Source organism: Papilio polytes, unplaced genomic scaffold (genome assembly GCF_000836215.1).
Source record: "Papilio polytes unplaced genomic scaffold, Ppol_1.0 DF823731.1, whole genome shotgun sequence".
In the NCBI taxonomy this organism is placed as follows: domain Eukaryota; kingdom Metazoa; phylum Arthropoda; class Insecta; order Lepidoptera; family Papilionidae; genus Papilio; species Papilio polytes.
In genome coordinates, this window is record NW_013525473.1 from 2520282 (window position 1) to 2537533 (window position 17252).

General features: G+C 33.0%; 1 protein-coding gene across 2 annotated transcripts in view; it reads right to left on the reverse strand.

The window, feature by feature from the left end:
- Positions 1-17252, reverse strand: part of LOC106103741 (fasciclin-1) — a 29386-nt gene that overhangs the window by 6127 nt on the left and 6007 nt on the right. For both annotated transcript variants that reach the window (XM_013283594.1, XM_013283595.1), the window contains exons 2-5: positions 2811-2949; positions 2409-2587; positions 833-972; positions 115-211 (exon numbers count right to left, since the gene is read on the reverse strand). In XM_013283594.1, coding sequence (XP_013139048.1) covers positions 115-211; positions 833-972; positions 2409-2587; positions 2811-2949 — 555 coding nt within the window. The remainder of the gene's footprint in view (positions 1-114; positions 212-832; positions 973-2408; positions 2588-2810; positions 2950-17252) is intronic.

Below are 17252 nucleotides of genomic sequence, written 5' to 3' on the forward strand. Positions count from 1 at the left end.
GATCGTTAGTAAAAATGTTCTTTCATCTTAATGTTTAATTACAATCCAATTACAACCGTTTGTTAGATGAAATTTCAATAAAATCCGGAAGTAATTCAATTTCAAATCTCATACCTTAAATCCTTCTTCCACTGGTATAAAAAATGTATGCCTCCCATCAGCGTTGAAAACTTCCTTCTTTTGAAGTTGATTTACTTTTTGCCGAAAAGACCTGCGGAATACGTTGCTTAATGAGTTTTCTGTAATCTTTACGGAAAGGTAAAAGATTAAAACACGACTACGTCTTTTGTACAGATTTTTCGTAAACAAAAATTATTATTTTCAAATAATACTTGAGTCGTCATAATTGAAACGTGATAATTTTATAATAATATACTTATGTTTTTTTGTAAAAGATATTGTAATATTAATAGTAAAAAACAGTGAAAGTCTACTACTATTTTGGATAAGAAAATTTTATGTTCAGTTTAAAAAGCGCTCGAAGTTTCTTTTACGTTATTAATACACGCAAAAGTATAATTTCAGCATTGTCGTTTATTATTTCAAAATAAATGCAGGATCAGAAACCAAAAATATAAAAAGTAATCCATCAAATTTGATCATTAAGGTCATTCTTTAGTGGAGCAGTTTATTGCCTGTTAAGTTGCACTTTGCGTTTATTGTAACCGTGACTTGTAACAAACACCCGGACTTATATTGTTATCTCAATTTTTTCTTATACAATGAAAGAGATGTCAATATGTACTTGTACAAAACACGTCAATGATCACAATAATTAACGTTTTATTTTTATAACCTGTTCAATAACTATTGATGTTCAAATGTTTATTACCTTAATCTGTGCTGGCCGATATTGAATATATCGGAATGCTCTAAAAATTGATAGGCATTTGGATTGTAGACGGGATTTGTCGTTGACATCGGTCCAAGCGGCTGCAGAGGTTGCAGTACTTGATCTATTACATGGAGAACCTACGACAAAGAAATTAAAAAAAAATAATTAAGAACAGTACATTTTATTGATTAAAATTATACTTATACATCTTCAAGACTAGGTCACTTAGATCAGTTTAAGAGTAACTCAAACGACTCTTAGTGATAATTAAATAACTGAGTGTCTCAGTAAATAGTATATGAATTTCATAGTTTAATAATTTCCTTTAATATTTAGACACAAATTATCAATTCAAATTCTAACATTAGTGACTTTGATACCAAGGCGTTAATCTCTAATGAATCAATCCACTCCATTAGGACCACAGCGTACATCTGCCATACTCCAATTACATCAATTAAACACATTAGGCTAATGCTCTGAAGATTTCAATTCACAACACATCGGTTACGTGTAATGGCACAGAAATCACTGAACAAACTTTATTATTTAGCACAAAATTTGCATAATGAACTCGCTTACAAGCCTTTTAATGAACAATCATGGAATCCAGCCATAATGTCGCCCGGAATGATTTTACGCAATGTGTCCTGAATATTAAATGGATTTATTTGTTATTAATTGGACTCTTGAGAACGTATTAATAGTCTGTATTAATTAAGAGAGATATAAGGCACATTACTTATGAATTATTTCGCTTATTTTTTATTGTTTAATGTACAATATACCATGAGAACAAAGTTTTATACTCATATTAATGACTGGCAGTCTATGAATAGAATAAAATTGTAATAACCTCAATTTACTAAAATACTAGAAAAAAGATTTAGGTAACATTAACTGATTATATCTGAATATTTAATATAAATTTGTTTTAGTACCATTCATACCGTATTGATTGGTAGATCAAATATATCATTAGAACTAACTTTTACGCCCTTTGTACATAAAGCGAGTTTAGTCGCTAAGCGACTTATGCAAAACAATGTCGTACACAGGCATGTGTCGCCGACATTTTGATCGGTAGTCGCCATAGCCTCGCAACGCTTGTTTGTCAAGAACAGTTGTTACGACTTTTAAGATGGCAAAACAAATCTTTACAGATGACATTTTGTAAGTTGACCCTATGCCTATGTGCAATGGTCATTATACCAAAAAGACAACTCACGTCGACGATTTAGTATAGTGTGTACAGACTGCGAGTTACGCTATAGTCATGACGCAAGCATAGAATGTTAGTTTCTGATGTTTTCATTCCTTGTGTACGAAAAGCCTTAGAATCCCTAAGCGTAGAACTTCACTTCTCCAGATTTCTATTAATAAATACTGTCATCTCCTTTATTTCCTTTGATATAACACAGAACATAAAATGTAAAATAATTGTATCAGCAGTGTAGGTTCACGCTAACATGAACTTGTTTGAATAACAGTTGTTACGCTGTTTGCTTTATCATTCAATTTGTTTCGCTTATTTGATATGAAAAGTAAAAATAAAAAATCGATTGCACCTTACCTGTAGTTTACCTTTTCCATTAACAGCTTGATATGACCTTGTGATGTATACTTTAGCATTGTTCACGTAAATATCATCGTGCATTGTATCGCGTCGTCGTGTGATCCAAAGTGGTGGATTGCCGTCTAACTCTGATGATATCGAGTAGTCTAAGTTTGTTAGAGTTGTTGCTAAGTTGGCTGAAAAGTAACTAACGAGTTAAAACACCCTACAAGTTTTCTTTACATCTACACAAAATCAACAGCTAACATCTTTCCAATTCAATGCCTCTTTAGCGTATATAAAAGCGATATTTGGTTTCGACAACGTGTTTATTAATATTCCTTATTCACATTAGAAGTTTTATTTGCAGTAAACTAAAATTTAAAAACAGTTGCTACGATAAATAGATCGTGAACTTACATATGTGGTACAGTACAAGATTGTCGTCCATTTCGTCGTTATATCTCTGGAAGGCTTCGTTAGTCGGTGCGAACATTGTCATCTGTCGGTACTGCAAGCTCATGTTGGCCACCATGTTTCTGTTTACTAGCGCTAGGAACTGAAACAAACAAAACATACCTTAGAACCAAGAGGTATACAGATAAAATTATAGTTTTGTACATGATTTTTCAGTTAAAATTTACTGTAATGGACTATAATAAAAAGAACATACAGTAATGTGGAAAAGCAATTTGGATGAAGGTACTTGTAATAAAGGAACCTAAGTGACAGGTCGGAACTTTCGCGACAAAAAAATTGTCTCGTCATTTAGCATTAATTAATTCCGTTTTATTCTAATATTTTTCTTTTATAACGCCATTTCTCTTTCTAAATATGCCAAGTATGCTACAGAGAATACGTTTTATCTTCAAAAAGATATTTTCTCCATTCCTATTTTTAAATATTTGTAATTTTGGTAAGAGCTCCAGCATGCATTTAAAATATATCAGTCAGTTGGGAAAAGGAAGGGGGTGAGATGTAGGATAGAGGTTATGTCAAGGTTGTCGACTTTTCTGTTTTCTTATAAACCTTACGGCTTACTAAATAAAGATAATTTTGAACGCATCGTACAATTTAATTGTTTCGAGTAGATAATTTAGAGTAGATAAAAAGATTTTCAACAGTGGTAGTGCCCGCTTTAACATCTTAGCACGAATAGGCCGGCACGCCCGGTGTAATACCACGACCACACAGAAGACAGGCGTGAAATGGAAGCAATTCCGTGTTTCGTCTGATGAGTGTGGTGCCGGAGGCCTAATTAAGTCCCTTTCTCTTTACCACCCTTTTCTTATAAGAAGAGGTTGGGAAGAGGAAGTGGATTTGACGGTGGAGGAGATGCATAGGAAGGGGAAATATCCTCTTTATGTGCGTCTCCTCCTCCGTCGTATAAGGGTAGGCAACGCATCTTCAATTGCGGATGTTTATGGGCATCGGTCGCTTCGCCATTTTGGCGGTTTCAGGTGGCCGCTTGCTCGTTTGCCACCTTATGTTATAAAAAATAATAATAATACTTCAGTGAATGAAAAGTGAATTAATAAATTGTTGTGAATTTAAACTAGTAGAATTTAAACCTCTTGAAAAGCAGTAAAATACTATATAGTAAATTGATGGTAAGTAGGATTTGAAAAATGACCTCTTATTTCAATCACAATAAAACAATGTTAAAGACTAAGTCTTATGTAAATACGAACGCTAACCTTCATTGAGGGGGTGTGTTTTCTCTTGGCCTTTGGCATTTGCTGTATTAAAGGTAAAGTTCATTTTGGCATGCTCACGCTTATTTTAAGGTTACTTAAGGGTACAGATTTCTAATAGACAATCTAAGTTTATTATAGATTTCTGGAACAAAAATGAAGCGTTAGTGATACAAATATCTTAAGTGAAGTTTCAACTATGCGTCTTCTTTATATTTTCAAACCTCTTTTCCAAAGACATAAAGTAGTTCTAAATATCCGTTGGTGGCATAATCAAACAATTTGATTTCATACCAAAATCTTGTATTCCGATAAAAGCTTTGAAGCAATAAAGAACAAAATAAGGAAAGGTGATATGTGTAGATTAAAATTAGTTGCAGGCAAAATCCACGCCTGCGTTTTCAGTTACACTGCTCATAAGTTAAGAACTTTTGCACTCAAATGAACTAAATTATTGCTAAATGCAATATAAGCTGAGAGTGCGAATGAAGTTAAAGCAATAAATATCACGAAAGTGTAATATCTCCCAGCTATTTGTTAGACTATGGTAAAATATGAATATACTTATTACTTTTTCATAAAAAAATAAACAATTCCAATTAAACACACTACTTACAAACCTCAGAAATTCACGAAAGTGTTTAACTTGAAATATGTCTAGAATCGTGAAATAATGGACAAAATAATCTAACGTCATACATCATTCTCTTCTAATAAATGTCCTAATATTTGTAACAAATCACCCGAAAAGACAAAAATAAAAAGATGGCATTCGATAAAAATAAATATCCAATCAAAGATTGGCACCTGGATTTATTGGGGTTACGTGTTTTCAAAAGATCGAGTAAATTGGCCGTAGACGTGTCTTCAAAGAAGTAAAGGAAAAATCTTACGTCACCACATAAGTATTATTCGAATTCTCACTCACATTTAGATGGCGATATTTTCAGTTCGTGCATTCCACACGGCCGCATCGCAAACCGCATCAATTCGATTTCAGCCCGTGCGGCAAAACACGATATTTGAGTACGTACTGTAAATATTATCCTATGATAAATTCAGAAAGAATTTATTTATTTAAAAACTGCAAATGTTGAACAAACATTCTATAACTCAGAGCTGCCTTACATCAAAGGAAATGCAAACTGCTGTAAAAACATTCTTTCGAATAAAATTGTTAAAGTTATCTTTTCTGTTTCACAAACATGAAAAATTATAAATTCACATTATTTGAATTATTTTTCACATAATAATTATAGGGTTTCCAACTCTGACTACTTAAACATTTGGGTTTGATTCGACTCAGACTCTTGTCTTTAATATTTTGGGGTTGTTGTAATTCTATATGTGAGCTAGAAATATTGAGGGTCAATTTAGAAAAATAGGGTGATCTGAGATTTGCGCCGACAACTTGGCGCCAAGTAAATTTACTGTTGCGTTGGCGTCCCCCTGTCGCGGCCGACATCGACCAGATTTGTCTACTATACTCAATCGCCGCCCTCTTTATTTTACTTTGCATTGTCCCGTTAAAGGGCATTAACTTCGCGGTCAATGGATTCTAGTGCTCCAATTTAAGATTTAGAGCAACTTTTATTTCAAAATGACAGTTCCTCGGAAGGAGTCTTCCAACAGAAGGGTAATCTATTGGAGGAACTCTTAAAGGTTTAAAGGTTTAGTATTCTGCACGAAAAATAATAACTGGTCTGCGCCTAATTCAAGAATTGTTTGTTTCTTTTACTTTGCATGAAAATAATTACCTTGGGTTTTTATAATTTTTTCAAGCAATGTTGTCAGTAAATCAATACCATGGTGGGAACTAGGAAAAATACGATCATTTAACAAGCAGACGCGGAAAGTGTTTCCTCAACAAACACTTGTCAGTCCCGTAACTAAAATGGAATCGGAGTAAAAAAACTCGCAAATTGCTGGATGGGTCGACAACATGATTAATGTTTTCCGTCTTGTGTTTTCTTTCTGTTAAATAATAGATTTACCTCGCAATATTAACTTCATTTTATATAATACTTGATATTCTGCGATGCATAATTTACATCGACTGTGTAATTTATATTTTTATTAACTAACTACTAATATTTTTAATCACAATTTTGCAAACCAAAAGTTGTAACGGTAGAGATTCGGGATCAAAGACAGATTAAACGTAACAACCTAAAATCAGGAACATCTGTTAGAAGAAAATGAACTGCATGTTGACGAAGCAAACACAGAGTATCTACGAAAAAAGAGTTCTATAAAAACTTTATGAATCGATACTGTACAAAAGTTGTCAAACGATAGAACTTTGAATATGAATATTTCCAATACAGCTATGACAGTAATTCAGTCTTGAAAATGTCTAACTTTATTTGTAGAATCAAATATTAGCAGCGAAGCATGAAATGCAGAGTATTAAAGTACGCATGGCTTTATCAGTATTGCAATGCACATCTACCATTTGAATATTCAATGCGCTACTCGTTCTTTGTCGGGCTCGTTAGTCATATTGCACACAATAACCACGATCATATTTACCGATAGTTTCCTCGCCCGTGGTTCGCCACAGACCCTTCTAATTAGGAGGGACTAACTGCGCAGCATGTGGTAGCACAGGGGAAACCGCAACGGCACGTTGTAGGGAAACAATAGCTGGGGCTAATAAGGTACAACCTCTCGCCGAAGACCTTTTATGGTCCTCGTTAAGAATGTAAGCTTTTCCTTTCATTGTAATTTAAGTTTATATTTAAGGCTTTACGAACATGTGATTGTTTTGATTATCACGTAATTTTTGGAGGATACTTGGCAGCTATTAAATAAGTTACAAATCAATAACAGTTTTTTCTCTCACATAAAGTTTTTAGAATTATATGTTCCACGTTATTCATATTTGAAAAACAGGTGTTTGCTCACAGCATCTATCGCTTACAGAACTTTTAAATTGAAAATAAACACTCAATATTTACAAGAATATTGAAGCGTACTATTTTCTCTAAACAGTTTCATAGGCAAGTGACTTCGCTGAGACATCGATCGTGTCATAAAGCGCAAAAGTACTTACGCTCAAATGCAAGCTCGCTTACCATATAATGTATCAAAGGAAATACAACATAAAACTCACTGGATGTGATAAATTATATTCATATAGTAATACGCTAAGAGCTTTTTACCAAATAGATCTAATCCGTATCGAATACAATTTTTCACAAATAATATCTACTGATACTGACTCTCTGAGTGACAATTAAACAAAAAAATTTAAAACATTTACAGTCATTTATTTTTTGCTACTTAACGAAATAATAATAGTTCGACAAACTTTTATAGTTATTTTCACGCGCTCCTGTATTCACAGCAAGATGTAATCTGTACAAAGGGTTGTAATGGACATGTGTGATTCTTTTATCCGAATAGGATTTTGGGGTCCCTTTTGTCAATACCAAATTTAAATAGAAAGAATTACTTTTTGTTACCCTAATCTTGATTAAAAAGCTTTCATGAAGCGCCCCGCGACGTAAGTGTTAATCTGATTTAATTTATTGTGTAATACTTGTTCAACGGCAGCTATTTGACATTTTGCTAAATAAAAGGGTCCTTTTGAATGACGAATCACAACTGCTCTTTCAATTTCATTGCAATAATGATGTAAGTTTACGACTTGTTAAACAGCTTGTTAGGAACACAACACAGACTTATAGGTAAATTATAATAACAGATCTGTTTGCTGTTAGAATAAAATTAAAACCATTCGTCATTCTCATATAAATTTACTTTTTACTATCTTTTCTTTTAACTAAATACGTGACTGTCTTTTCAATCCAAAATGCCCCAAGATAGATGGATAAACAAAAGCCTATTATACTTTATCAAGCTTCGCCGTCACATAAAATTGGTCGAGATGAACTCGATACTTATCGGCTTTACAGTAATTCCCGAGGCACTTGATTGTAGCCATATACACGGCAGTAAACGGTTTATTGGGAACACGTAACAATTCCGAAGGTTGTAAATATCAAACAAGTTCGCGCGCAACGGAAAGGCTTGGCTGGATAATTCTCTATTTCCACTTCTAATTTATAATTTTTCTTATGTAAAGTCCGTTAAAAGAGTTCAGTGGGAAATGGAAGAAATTTACGTCTATTTCGACAAAAGAAAGATGCAAAAGTCATAACTCTATAATTGAATAGCTTAGAAAGATGTAAAACTGGACACATGGCCGTCATTCGACGCAAATTATAGCGAAAAGTACCGATTTTACGTTGCCTACAAGCTTTTGTTCCAACATTCGTATAGTCCATCCAGCGAAATAAGACATAAAAATATTTATGAAAATTTAATATTAAAATGTAATAGTTTAACTAATCAAATCATCAGTTTAACAAGTAACAAAATCATACAAGGGTCGTGTATTACCTCGTAAGATGTTATGTAAATAACTAATAAATTATTAGAAGGCAACGTAAGTTTTGTGAGGTTTATAGATGAAGTGGAATTTATGAAAAAGTTTTCATATAAATTTGGTACATGAATTATAATTCTGGGACAGTAAAAATGTATTAAGATTTTATAATCAAATAATCGTCAAAAGTTTCTGAATAGACAAAAAAACTGACTCGACAAGACCGCAAGTAGTCTTCCGAAGTATCAAAACTACGAAAGTTGTTTGGGATTCCCGTAGTTAAGGGGAATAGCTGAATACGCGTTAAACGGTCAAGCGCCAAACGTAAAAAGGCCAGTCTCAAATCTCACAGAGTATTTTTAGAGAGGATTTTATCTTTCTTTGTAATTAATATGAGTTCCAAATATCTGAAAAATACAAAACAATAGAGTAAGAAGGAATAATAAGGAGTAAGGGTATACTTAATATCTTATTTTTGTGCCCGGCTGAGTGGCTTTTACTATTTCATTGCGCCGTATCTTTTCGCTCTTGCGTGTGTGAATAAAAAAGTACAGAGAATATGTAAGTGACGCTCGAAAACTCAAGTTACCAGACCCCCGTATTTGTTTTATTGCCCGCGCTCTCAACGACACGTTTCAGGTGGAAAAAACTTTTGCCTTTATAAAAGGTCTCAATAAAAATAAATAACATTGTTCTGGCTTACTGTTCACTGTTTCTATTTTTGTCTACCAATGATTTCTACTTTCTTCTACAATCGACAAAGTGTTTTTATATTTAAGTTCAAAAACTAAAACATTTGACATCTTTACTATGGACTTTTATAGCCTATTTAGATGTCGCCCACGACTTCGTCCACAAAGAATTATAAAAAAAAAACAAAAGCAAGTAGCCTTTGTGTCGTTTCCGTCTATCCACTACATCTATGCCAAATTTCATCCAGATCCGATTAACCGTTTGGGTTACAGACTTATAAACATCTATCCATCTTAAATTTCGCATTCATAATATTAGTAAAATTGTAATATTATGTTAAACGCATTCACTACGGCACAGCAGATGCAACTAGACAACGGAGAAATTAAATCCGTAAATTAAATAATAAACCTAGAATATGTATAGATTTAACATTAACCTTTGATTACGACGTTGTCTAGTCGACAGGTTTACGAATCTCCGGCGCCACTCCGCCGCGACGGTCTCAGCCAGGCCGGCGCCGACAGGAGTCTGCGTTCATTGTCTACGAACACTAGTCTACTCATTCCGACCCCTTCGCATACATTTTTGCACGTTGAAGTTAGAAATAAAAATTCCTACATCCGACAGTTCACTGCGACGCGTTTGGCCAAAACACTCATTTTCCAAACTTATTACATTTCGTTTTATAAGAGTAAAACTATGACATTGTTCTGAAAATTTATATTTCTTGAACTCCGAGTAATACAGTGATATAGGTTCCATTATTTTTGACCGTTAAAAGTATTTCACGTGATTAAGCGTATAAAATTGTCCGGTGACTAACATCAAAAGTACCATATGTGATGAATACAAATCCGTGAGCAGCAGTGAAGCTATTAATATTAAAGCCCTGGTTTATTTGCACCGCTAATTCCCCGAGTGTAAATCAGCCCTGCGCACCAACTACACGATAGGTACTGATTAATTTTGCACGAGCAATTCGTCCCGAGCTTTTGTATGTAACATCTGCCCTGTGTTTTCGCGTAATGACACACAAGGCTGTCGAAATTCACCATCAATATTTACCATAACTAACAACCCGGAATATGAATTAGAAGTTGAAGTAAACAATATTCTAATGTAAGTAACTAAAATTATTACGCTCTATAAGGTTATAACTATCATACTTTCATCTAGTATTATAAATGTGAATTTTTAGATGGATGGCTGGATGGACGTTTGTTAGAATTGTAGCCTATTGTATGTATTCCGATGAAATTTAATAAAAATGTAGAGGATAGTCTGGAAGAACATATAGGCAACTCACTTTTGATTTTTATAATTACACGCGGACGCAGTCGCGGGCGAAAGCTAGTAAACAATAGAAAGTATAAAGACTAAATTAGTTATTCTAAATCTTCATTTTATTACAAACGGTGTCAACCAGTAACAGAAAATTAGTATTTTTTAAAAAGAAATTCGGAAAAGATAATTTCAGTGATATATTTGTATCAATAAGGATTTTGAACTCTCAATAACGATACCCAGACAATAGACTTGCCGATTATGACCCAAATACGGTTTTAATAAAAATGTCAGGAGTAAAAAACATTATCAGCGAAATAGACGGTTAACTGGTTCTATTTTTAAACATGTCACTATAACAAAATAAAGGTTGGTTTACATGTCATTCCGGACAGTGACATCTTAGGGTAGACGTCTATAAGTTGGATATTGGTTTTGCGTGACTGAAATGATTACACCGAACTTGCGTATTACTTCGCAACGGAATTATTTCTGCTAGCTTGTAATTTTGCTGTTATCTTCTATCATGTTACTAAACCTTCAAATACGAAATAACTACCCAAATTTCTATTAAGTTAATTTTTATACATACATCTTGTACAAAATAAAAAAAATCGACGTTTATTAAATTGATCCTTTACAGTTGTTGGCAATCATAAATAAACATATTATTACATTTCTTTATTTATATTGCGTTTTGAAGATAACGATAACATTTTAATAGTATTTTAAATTGCCTTAGCGAAAGTAAAGTGAGTAAAATAGCTGCGGTCAGCAGCTGCGGAAGCCATACCAGTGATGGAGGCATTCCCCTCCAAAGCGGAACAGCAGCTTAAAAGGTTTCCTTTCATTTACCTAGTTTTTAATAGAATAGCACCGCAAATGCGACTCAAGGCACTACCAGTTCGCTAATTTATTCCGAGAAATATCAAGCTTTAAATTAAAAACAACCAAAGTTGTTCAATTGTCCTAATTAAAATCGTGGAGAGCATTTTTAAGAGAAGAGAGTTACTGTGTCAAGTATAAATGAAGCATAAAAAAATAAGATTTTTTTGTACAAAACCCCTAAATTCTGAACTGAAGATCGAACTAAGAATACAAAGCAAGACAACTAATTTGAATGTAATAAATAATTTTACGTAGCCTATTAACGTTTTTTGCATAGTTATCAAAGCTAAGTATAACTTATCATAATAGTATTCTTAAACAACTGAGACTAAGATATGTATTCTCTTAAATATTTTGCCCAAAATATTGACTATACAAGAGTTTGTTTATGAAACACAATGAACCCGAACTATTGTGTGAAAGTTGGTGCTCGCGAGCTAATGCACAACAAAGGCAAGTTACATAATATCCATAATGTTATTATGCCCCTGCCATGCGACAAAAAACTAGAGATTATGTACTAAAGCATGGTACGATTTACTATGACAAAAATGGCGACGGATTACAACACAGTTATTATTACCCCACGTAAGTTATTTCGAATTATCTTTTAAGTTGTTTACGTAACGGTTTAACGGCATCTAATAATGTGTACTTAAATTCTCTTTGATAAAGTGATTTATGGTTATATACTAATCTATCGTATACGGTGTTACCTGTGTAAGCTTTTATGTTGTACTTTGTAATTAAAAATAGTCTATGACATTAAGGTATTTTTTTTTTACTTATTGACTAAGTTAAATTTATTTTGGACCGAAAATGTCCTAACATCTTTCGATTTTTTATTACACATTAAGTTAATGTTGATCACCTAAAATATGTAAAAACATTACTTAAATGTGTCGTGCAATTTTCAAATTTTTATTAAATCTCCGCAGGTTGTAAATATACTTCAAGAAGCTTTACGTAATTTGTGTCGCTGAGAGAGAGTTAATTTTAAACCCTTCGTAATACATTTTTAAAATCCTCAGATCCTAAATATCATGAAAACATTAAAAAATATACAATCTTACTTAAGTATTACTTAGAATGTTATTTTAATTAATGAAACTCTAATCAACCTCACCCTAACCACAATAATTTCATCACAAATTTGAACACTTATCAATCATTTAAAATCCTCGCTCAAGGCTTCATCAATATTCGGGATTTTTGGTTAGTATTTGCTCACTAAATTTAAATGTCAAATTGATAATAGATGGATCGTTTCGCCCGCACCGAGACCGCATTGATGACGAATTGCTGCAGAGAAAATTTTCATCTAATAAAATTTAATGAGCTTCCTCGACAACATAATACTAATAGAGTACACAGGGCTTATGCGCCGTAATAATATTATTACTTAAAGATAAAGTAGAAGATAAAATTGATATAATTTTCACAAAAAAAAAACTTTATGGTTAACGCGCAAAGTCTATTTGATTCAATATATGTCATTCATGTCAGATGGATGGATATAGACCCATCAAATGGGATTCAATCTGTATTAAGGGCACACTGTCTACATAAATTGATTTAAAATAAACGAACAGCGAGTTGATATGTGTCTAAATATAGCGCTGTTCATAGAACAAATCTTTGAGTCTAACAATATAAATGTTATGAACTTTTTACCGCGAATTTTATTCCCAAAATAGGCTTTGCCTCAATGACATTAAATTAGGCAAAGGCGTCAAAACAACGTCAACATTTATGTTACCTAAAATATTACGAAAAGCGAGATTTAGGAAGCTTTCTTTTATTGTTTTTTTTTTTTTCAAGACATGCCGCGAAAATTAATAAGCAACTAAACTATGATTTATCCTTTCGAAAAGGTTATTTTACTATGTGTCGTATCTAAAATGAAACAGCGTAATATTATTTTTTGCATATGAGTGTTAATATTTAAAAATAAAATACCAAAGTATAATCCCGTTTATAATAAAGGTACGTAGACTGAGTTTGAAATTCAGAAAATATGTAATTACATCAGTACGCCACTCGGTTCACAATGCCAAACTTTGTTACACAAATACTTCTAATAACTCTACTACGCTCGTAGAGAACAGCTTGTGGAATGTGCGTATTCGTTCGCTTATATACATACATATACATATAACCCAAAAAGAAAAGAATGTCCTAAAATATGTATTTTAATTAAAGAAACTTCGACTCAGAAAACGTCAAACGTCGTGGCTTCAAATCAAGGATTGATCACTAACTGGGCTTGTTTTGCTGATTGTCTTTGAATTAGTTTAAAAAAAATAAAGGAAATATTACACATACGTAAAATACGCCCTTGCCGTGGAGATCACCATAAAAATTGAATTTTGAAACAATATTCTACCAATGAAGTTCTAAATCACTCATTCACATGACCTTTAATTGCACTTGCATTTTGTTGAAATTAAATAAACATAAGAATATGTATAGTTATATTCCGATCCTTAAATGTTCAATATATACCTTGATACACAGCCCTATCATTATAATGCAGGTATTATCCGAAGGCGAACAAAGGCTATGGACCTACGTAGGTTGGAGAATTAGTCGTCTAAAGTGGCTTTTGTGGTGCACTGACTAGAAATACTCTACTATACATAAGTTAGCATAATATTAATAATAGAGAATTAAATATATCAGGTAACCAATACAATTATTATACAGCAAAAATTTTACGTAATTTTTAACATATACACATAACTTTCGCCCGCGACTCCGTACGCGCAAAATTAAACAAACAACTTAGTAAGTACCCTAAGTGTTCTTCCAGACTATGTTCTTTGTGCGCCAAATTTTATCGAGATTCACACAGCTGTTTGTTTAGCTTAAGCTTTAAAAAATATCCAACCATCCGTCCATCTAAACTTTCGCATTTAAAATATTAGTAGGATAGTAGGATAATTTGGAAAAGAATAGCCGTCCGTCACTTAGCAAGTATTATGCGTAACTTTTCGCCTTAATCTCAGTGTTGCATTGGTTTAACAAGTCTCATCGTCACAACTTTTAAGCTATTCATGAAATTTACTTAGTGCTTAAGACAAAGTTGACGTACTTTAAACACCAAAGCTCTTTCAGTATTTACTGAGAATAGTTTATTTTGAAAGGTGGAAATTTTGAAATCGTGAAACTACGCTAATATACATCTACGCTTTCATAATAACTTTCACAATTAGTTAACATAATATATTTAATCTAGACTAGAGTTTATGCGTATCCCAACTCATTGACTAATTAAAATATGAAACAAAGTCGATGTCGTGAATATTTCTAACATTAAATATTCGTGTAAATGAACTTTAACATGATCGAAGTTGGCTGCAAGCGGTTCATTTAAATTGCAAATAGTCTAATCGGCCGAGGTATTTACGGCGTCGAACACAAAAGGATCCCGCAAGCCCGCGGTGAGCTTCGTCAAAATGTAAATAATGTGCTTAAGTATGTTATGTTAATGCCTCTTAAAAACAAAAGCAAGTTAGTTTTACTACATTAATTTCGCTCCACCCTCGTAACGTGCCATGAAAAATTAATATTTGCGAGTTCATGCTTTACTCGGTGTTCCTTTGTTTATTTTTAAAGAAATTTGGAATTCGCACACCACATAGCACGATATTCTTTAGGTATATTTTTCCTTTTAGTCGATAGAAGTTTCTGATTCTCTCTATTATTGTGCGCTATGATGATTTGACAACATTTTTACAACATTTGACAAAAGATTATATAGAATTATCAAATATGTTTCCTTAATTTATTCAAGTATTTGTTGTTACTTTAAGGATATTGTACATTTTACAAACAATATTTTAAGTTGGCTTTGCATTATTAAAACAAATTCGTAAAAGAAGCGACATAAGAGGACCTGTTTAAGGAATGCCCGTCGCCCGAGCACAAAACCTAATGGAATTTCAAATGCTCTCCTCACTCGGTGCCCGCTTTTCTTTGTAACAAGCCAACGACCTTGGTTATTATATTTTGAGGAAACACTCAGTTTTTCATTAAAAATGAGGAAATAAAAATAAGTCACAAGTAAATAAATTAAACATTTTAATAATGTAAAAGTTGTTGACAAAGAAGATTGAAATTGTCGATGTTGAGTTTTATTTAGGTCGTAACATTTTTTAATTTAAAAATATATACAGTTATCTCAATACTCAGAATATACTCGTATGTATGCGGATGTAATTTATTAATTGCCGAGGGTGACCGAATTTTTTGTCAGTAAATCTTTAAAGCACGCACCACTGCTTCTTGTTTGGAGACCATTTGTATGATATGATGCCAAATAATACTTACATTGTCCAAGTTTTGGCATACAAACCACGGCTCATCTACTTTTATTGAATGGGGCGAGGGCAATAAATTAACAACGATGACGTAATAAATGGTCCGTGTATCCATTCTGATATATTTTCGCAAGAAGTTGATTCGGGGTGCATTTGAAATCACTGTAGATTTATTTTCAACGGATGAAAAAATATTAAAAAAAAGTAAAAAACCGCATTTTCTGGTTACTAAGATGCTCTATGGATATCTATTACTCTCTGACTTAACAGTTTAACATTAATTATATGTAATTCGTTTTATTGTGCACCTGTTTGTTTTTCTGACACTTCATGTCGGTTAAACAAGACTCTTTGTATTTTTTTTTTCAAAAACCGCCCGCCGCCTTCTATTAAAAAGCCTTCGAAGTGAACTCATAAATCGTATGAAACACTTGTGAACAAATGTGAATCGCACGTCTGAAGCATCACTCGATGTGCAATACGTGACGCGTTGGCCTCTATTGTCTCGCGGGCATCCGTTTAGCTTATCGCCTTACCCCCAACCCTTGTATGGCTGCAGTGTAAAAGTGCGGGCTTGCGAAACGTTTATCATCCGGCCGCAGGTACGGTTGGATTTTGCGTTGAATGTTTGCAGTTTTAAAAAACTAGGCGTTAGTTTATTAACTTTAGAATATTAACTGCTGCACTCGTTAAGTATTTAAGGAAGCCCTTTAGTAGAGGGTTACTAATGGTTACTTTATGTTACGTCCCAATGGTCACTGGAGACAACTTGTTCGGTTTGAGAGTTCCAAGTCCTGTTCTCTTTGAAGATGAAGACAAAGATAAGATTAGTGAGGGTGCGGGGGTTAGATGTCCGGCACTATACTCGTTTTTAATAAACTTACATATGAAAACAATATATTTCCACCTTAATGTGAATTGACAATCAGTTTGCTTAGTTACTAACTTAAATCACAAATTACAGTTAATTTTTGAATCTTTAATAATTTTGCACATTGAAAATACGAAAGCTTTGTTTTATTCAAAAGCTTAGTGTGGGCTTTGCATTTTATTTTATTTGAATACGTGCTCAACTCACGTATGAATTCTAACGTAACAAAAATAGACAGACATAAAAGAATAAACATTTTCTGATAAATATAACATTATCAGACTAAAAATATCAAACGTCTATCTTCTAGTATCTGAAGAGCACTTTAGTAGGTACATGTATTGCATTACAAAATGAGTTTAAATAGAGCTGGACTCTACTATGAATTTTAAGTAGGATATCCTTAAATACTATACCTAAATAGTTAAGTATATAAGATGATACCATGTTTAAATAAATTCGAAACATGTGGTCTAAGTTTTTGGAACAAAAAAACATCACTATACTATCGATTTAAACTAAACGTGTTTATAGAAATACGAGCTGTTGCCCGCGACTTCGTCCGCGTGGTATTAGAAAACATACAAACTATAAAAATTACAAAAAGCTACATATCCCTCGGTAACTGGACATTTCTCGGGGATGAAGCTTATCCCATGTGTACTCCAGACTTTGTTTTATATCTGTGCCAAATTTCAATAAGATATGTTGAAC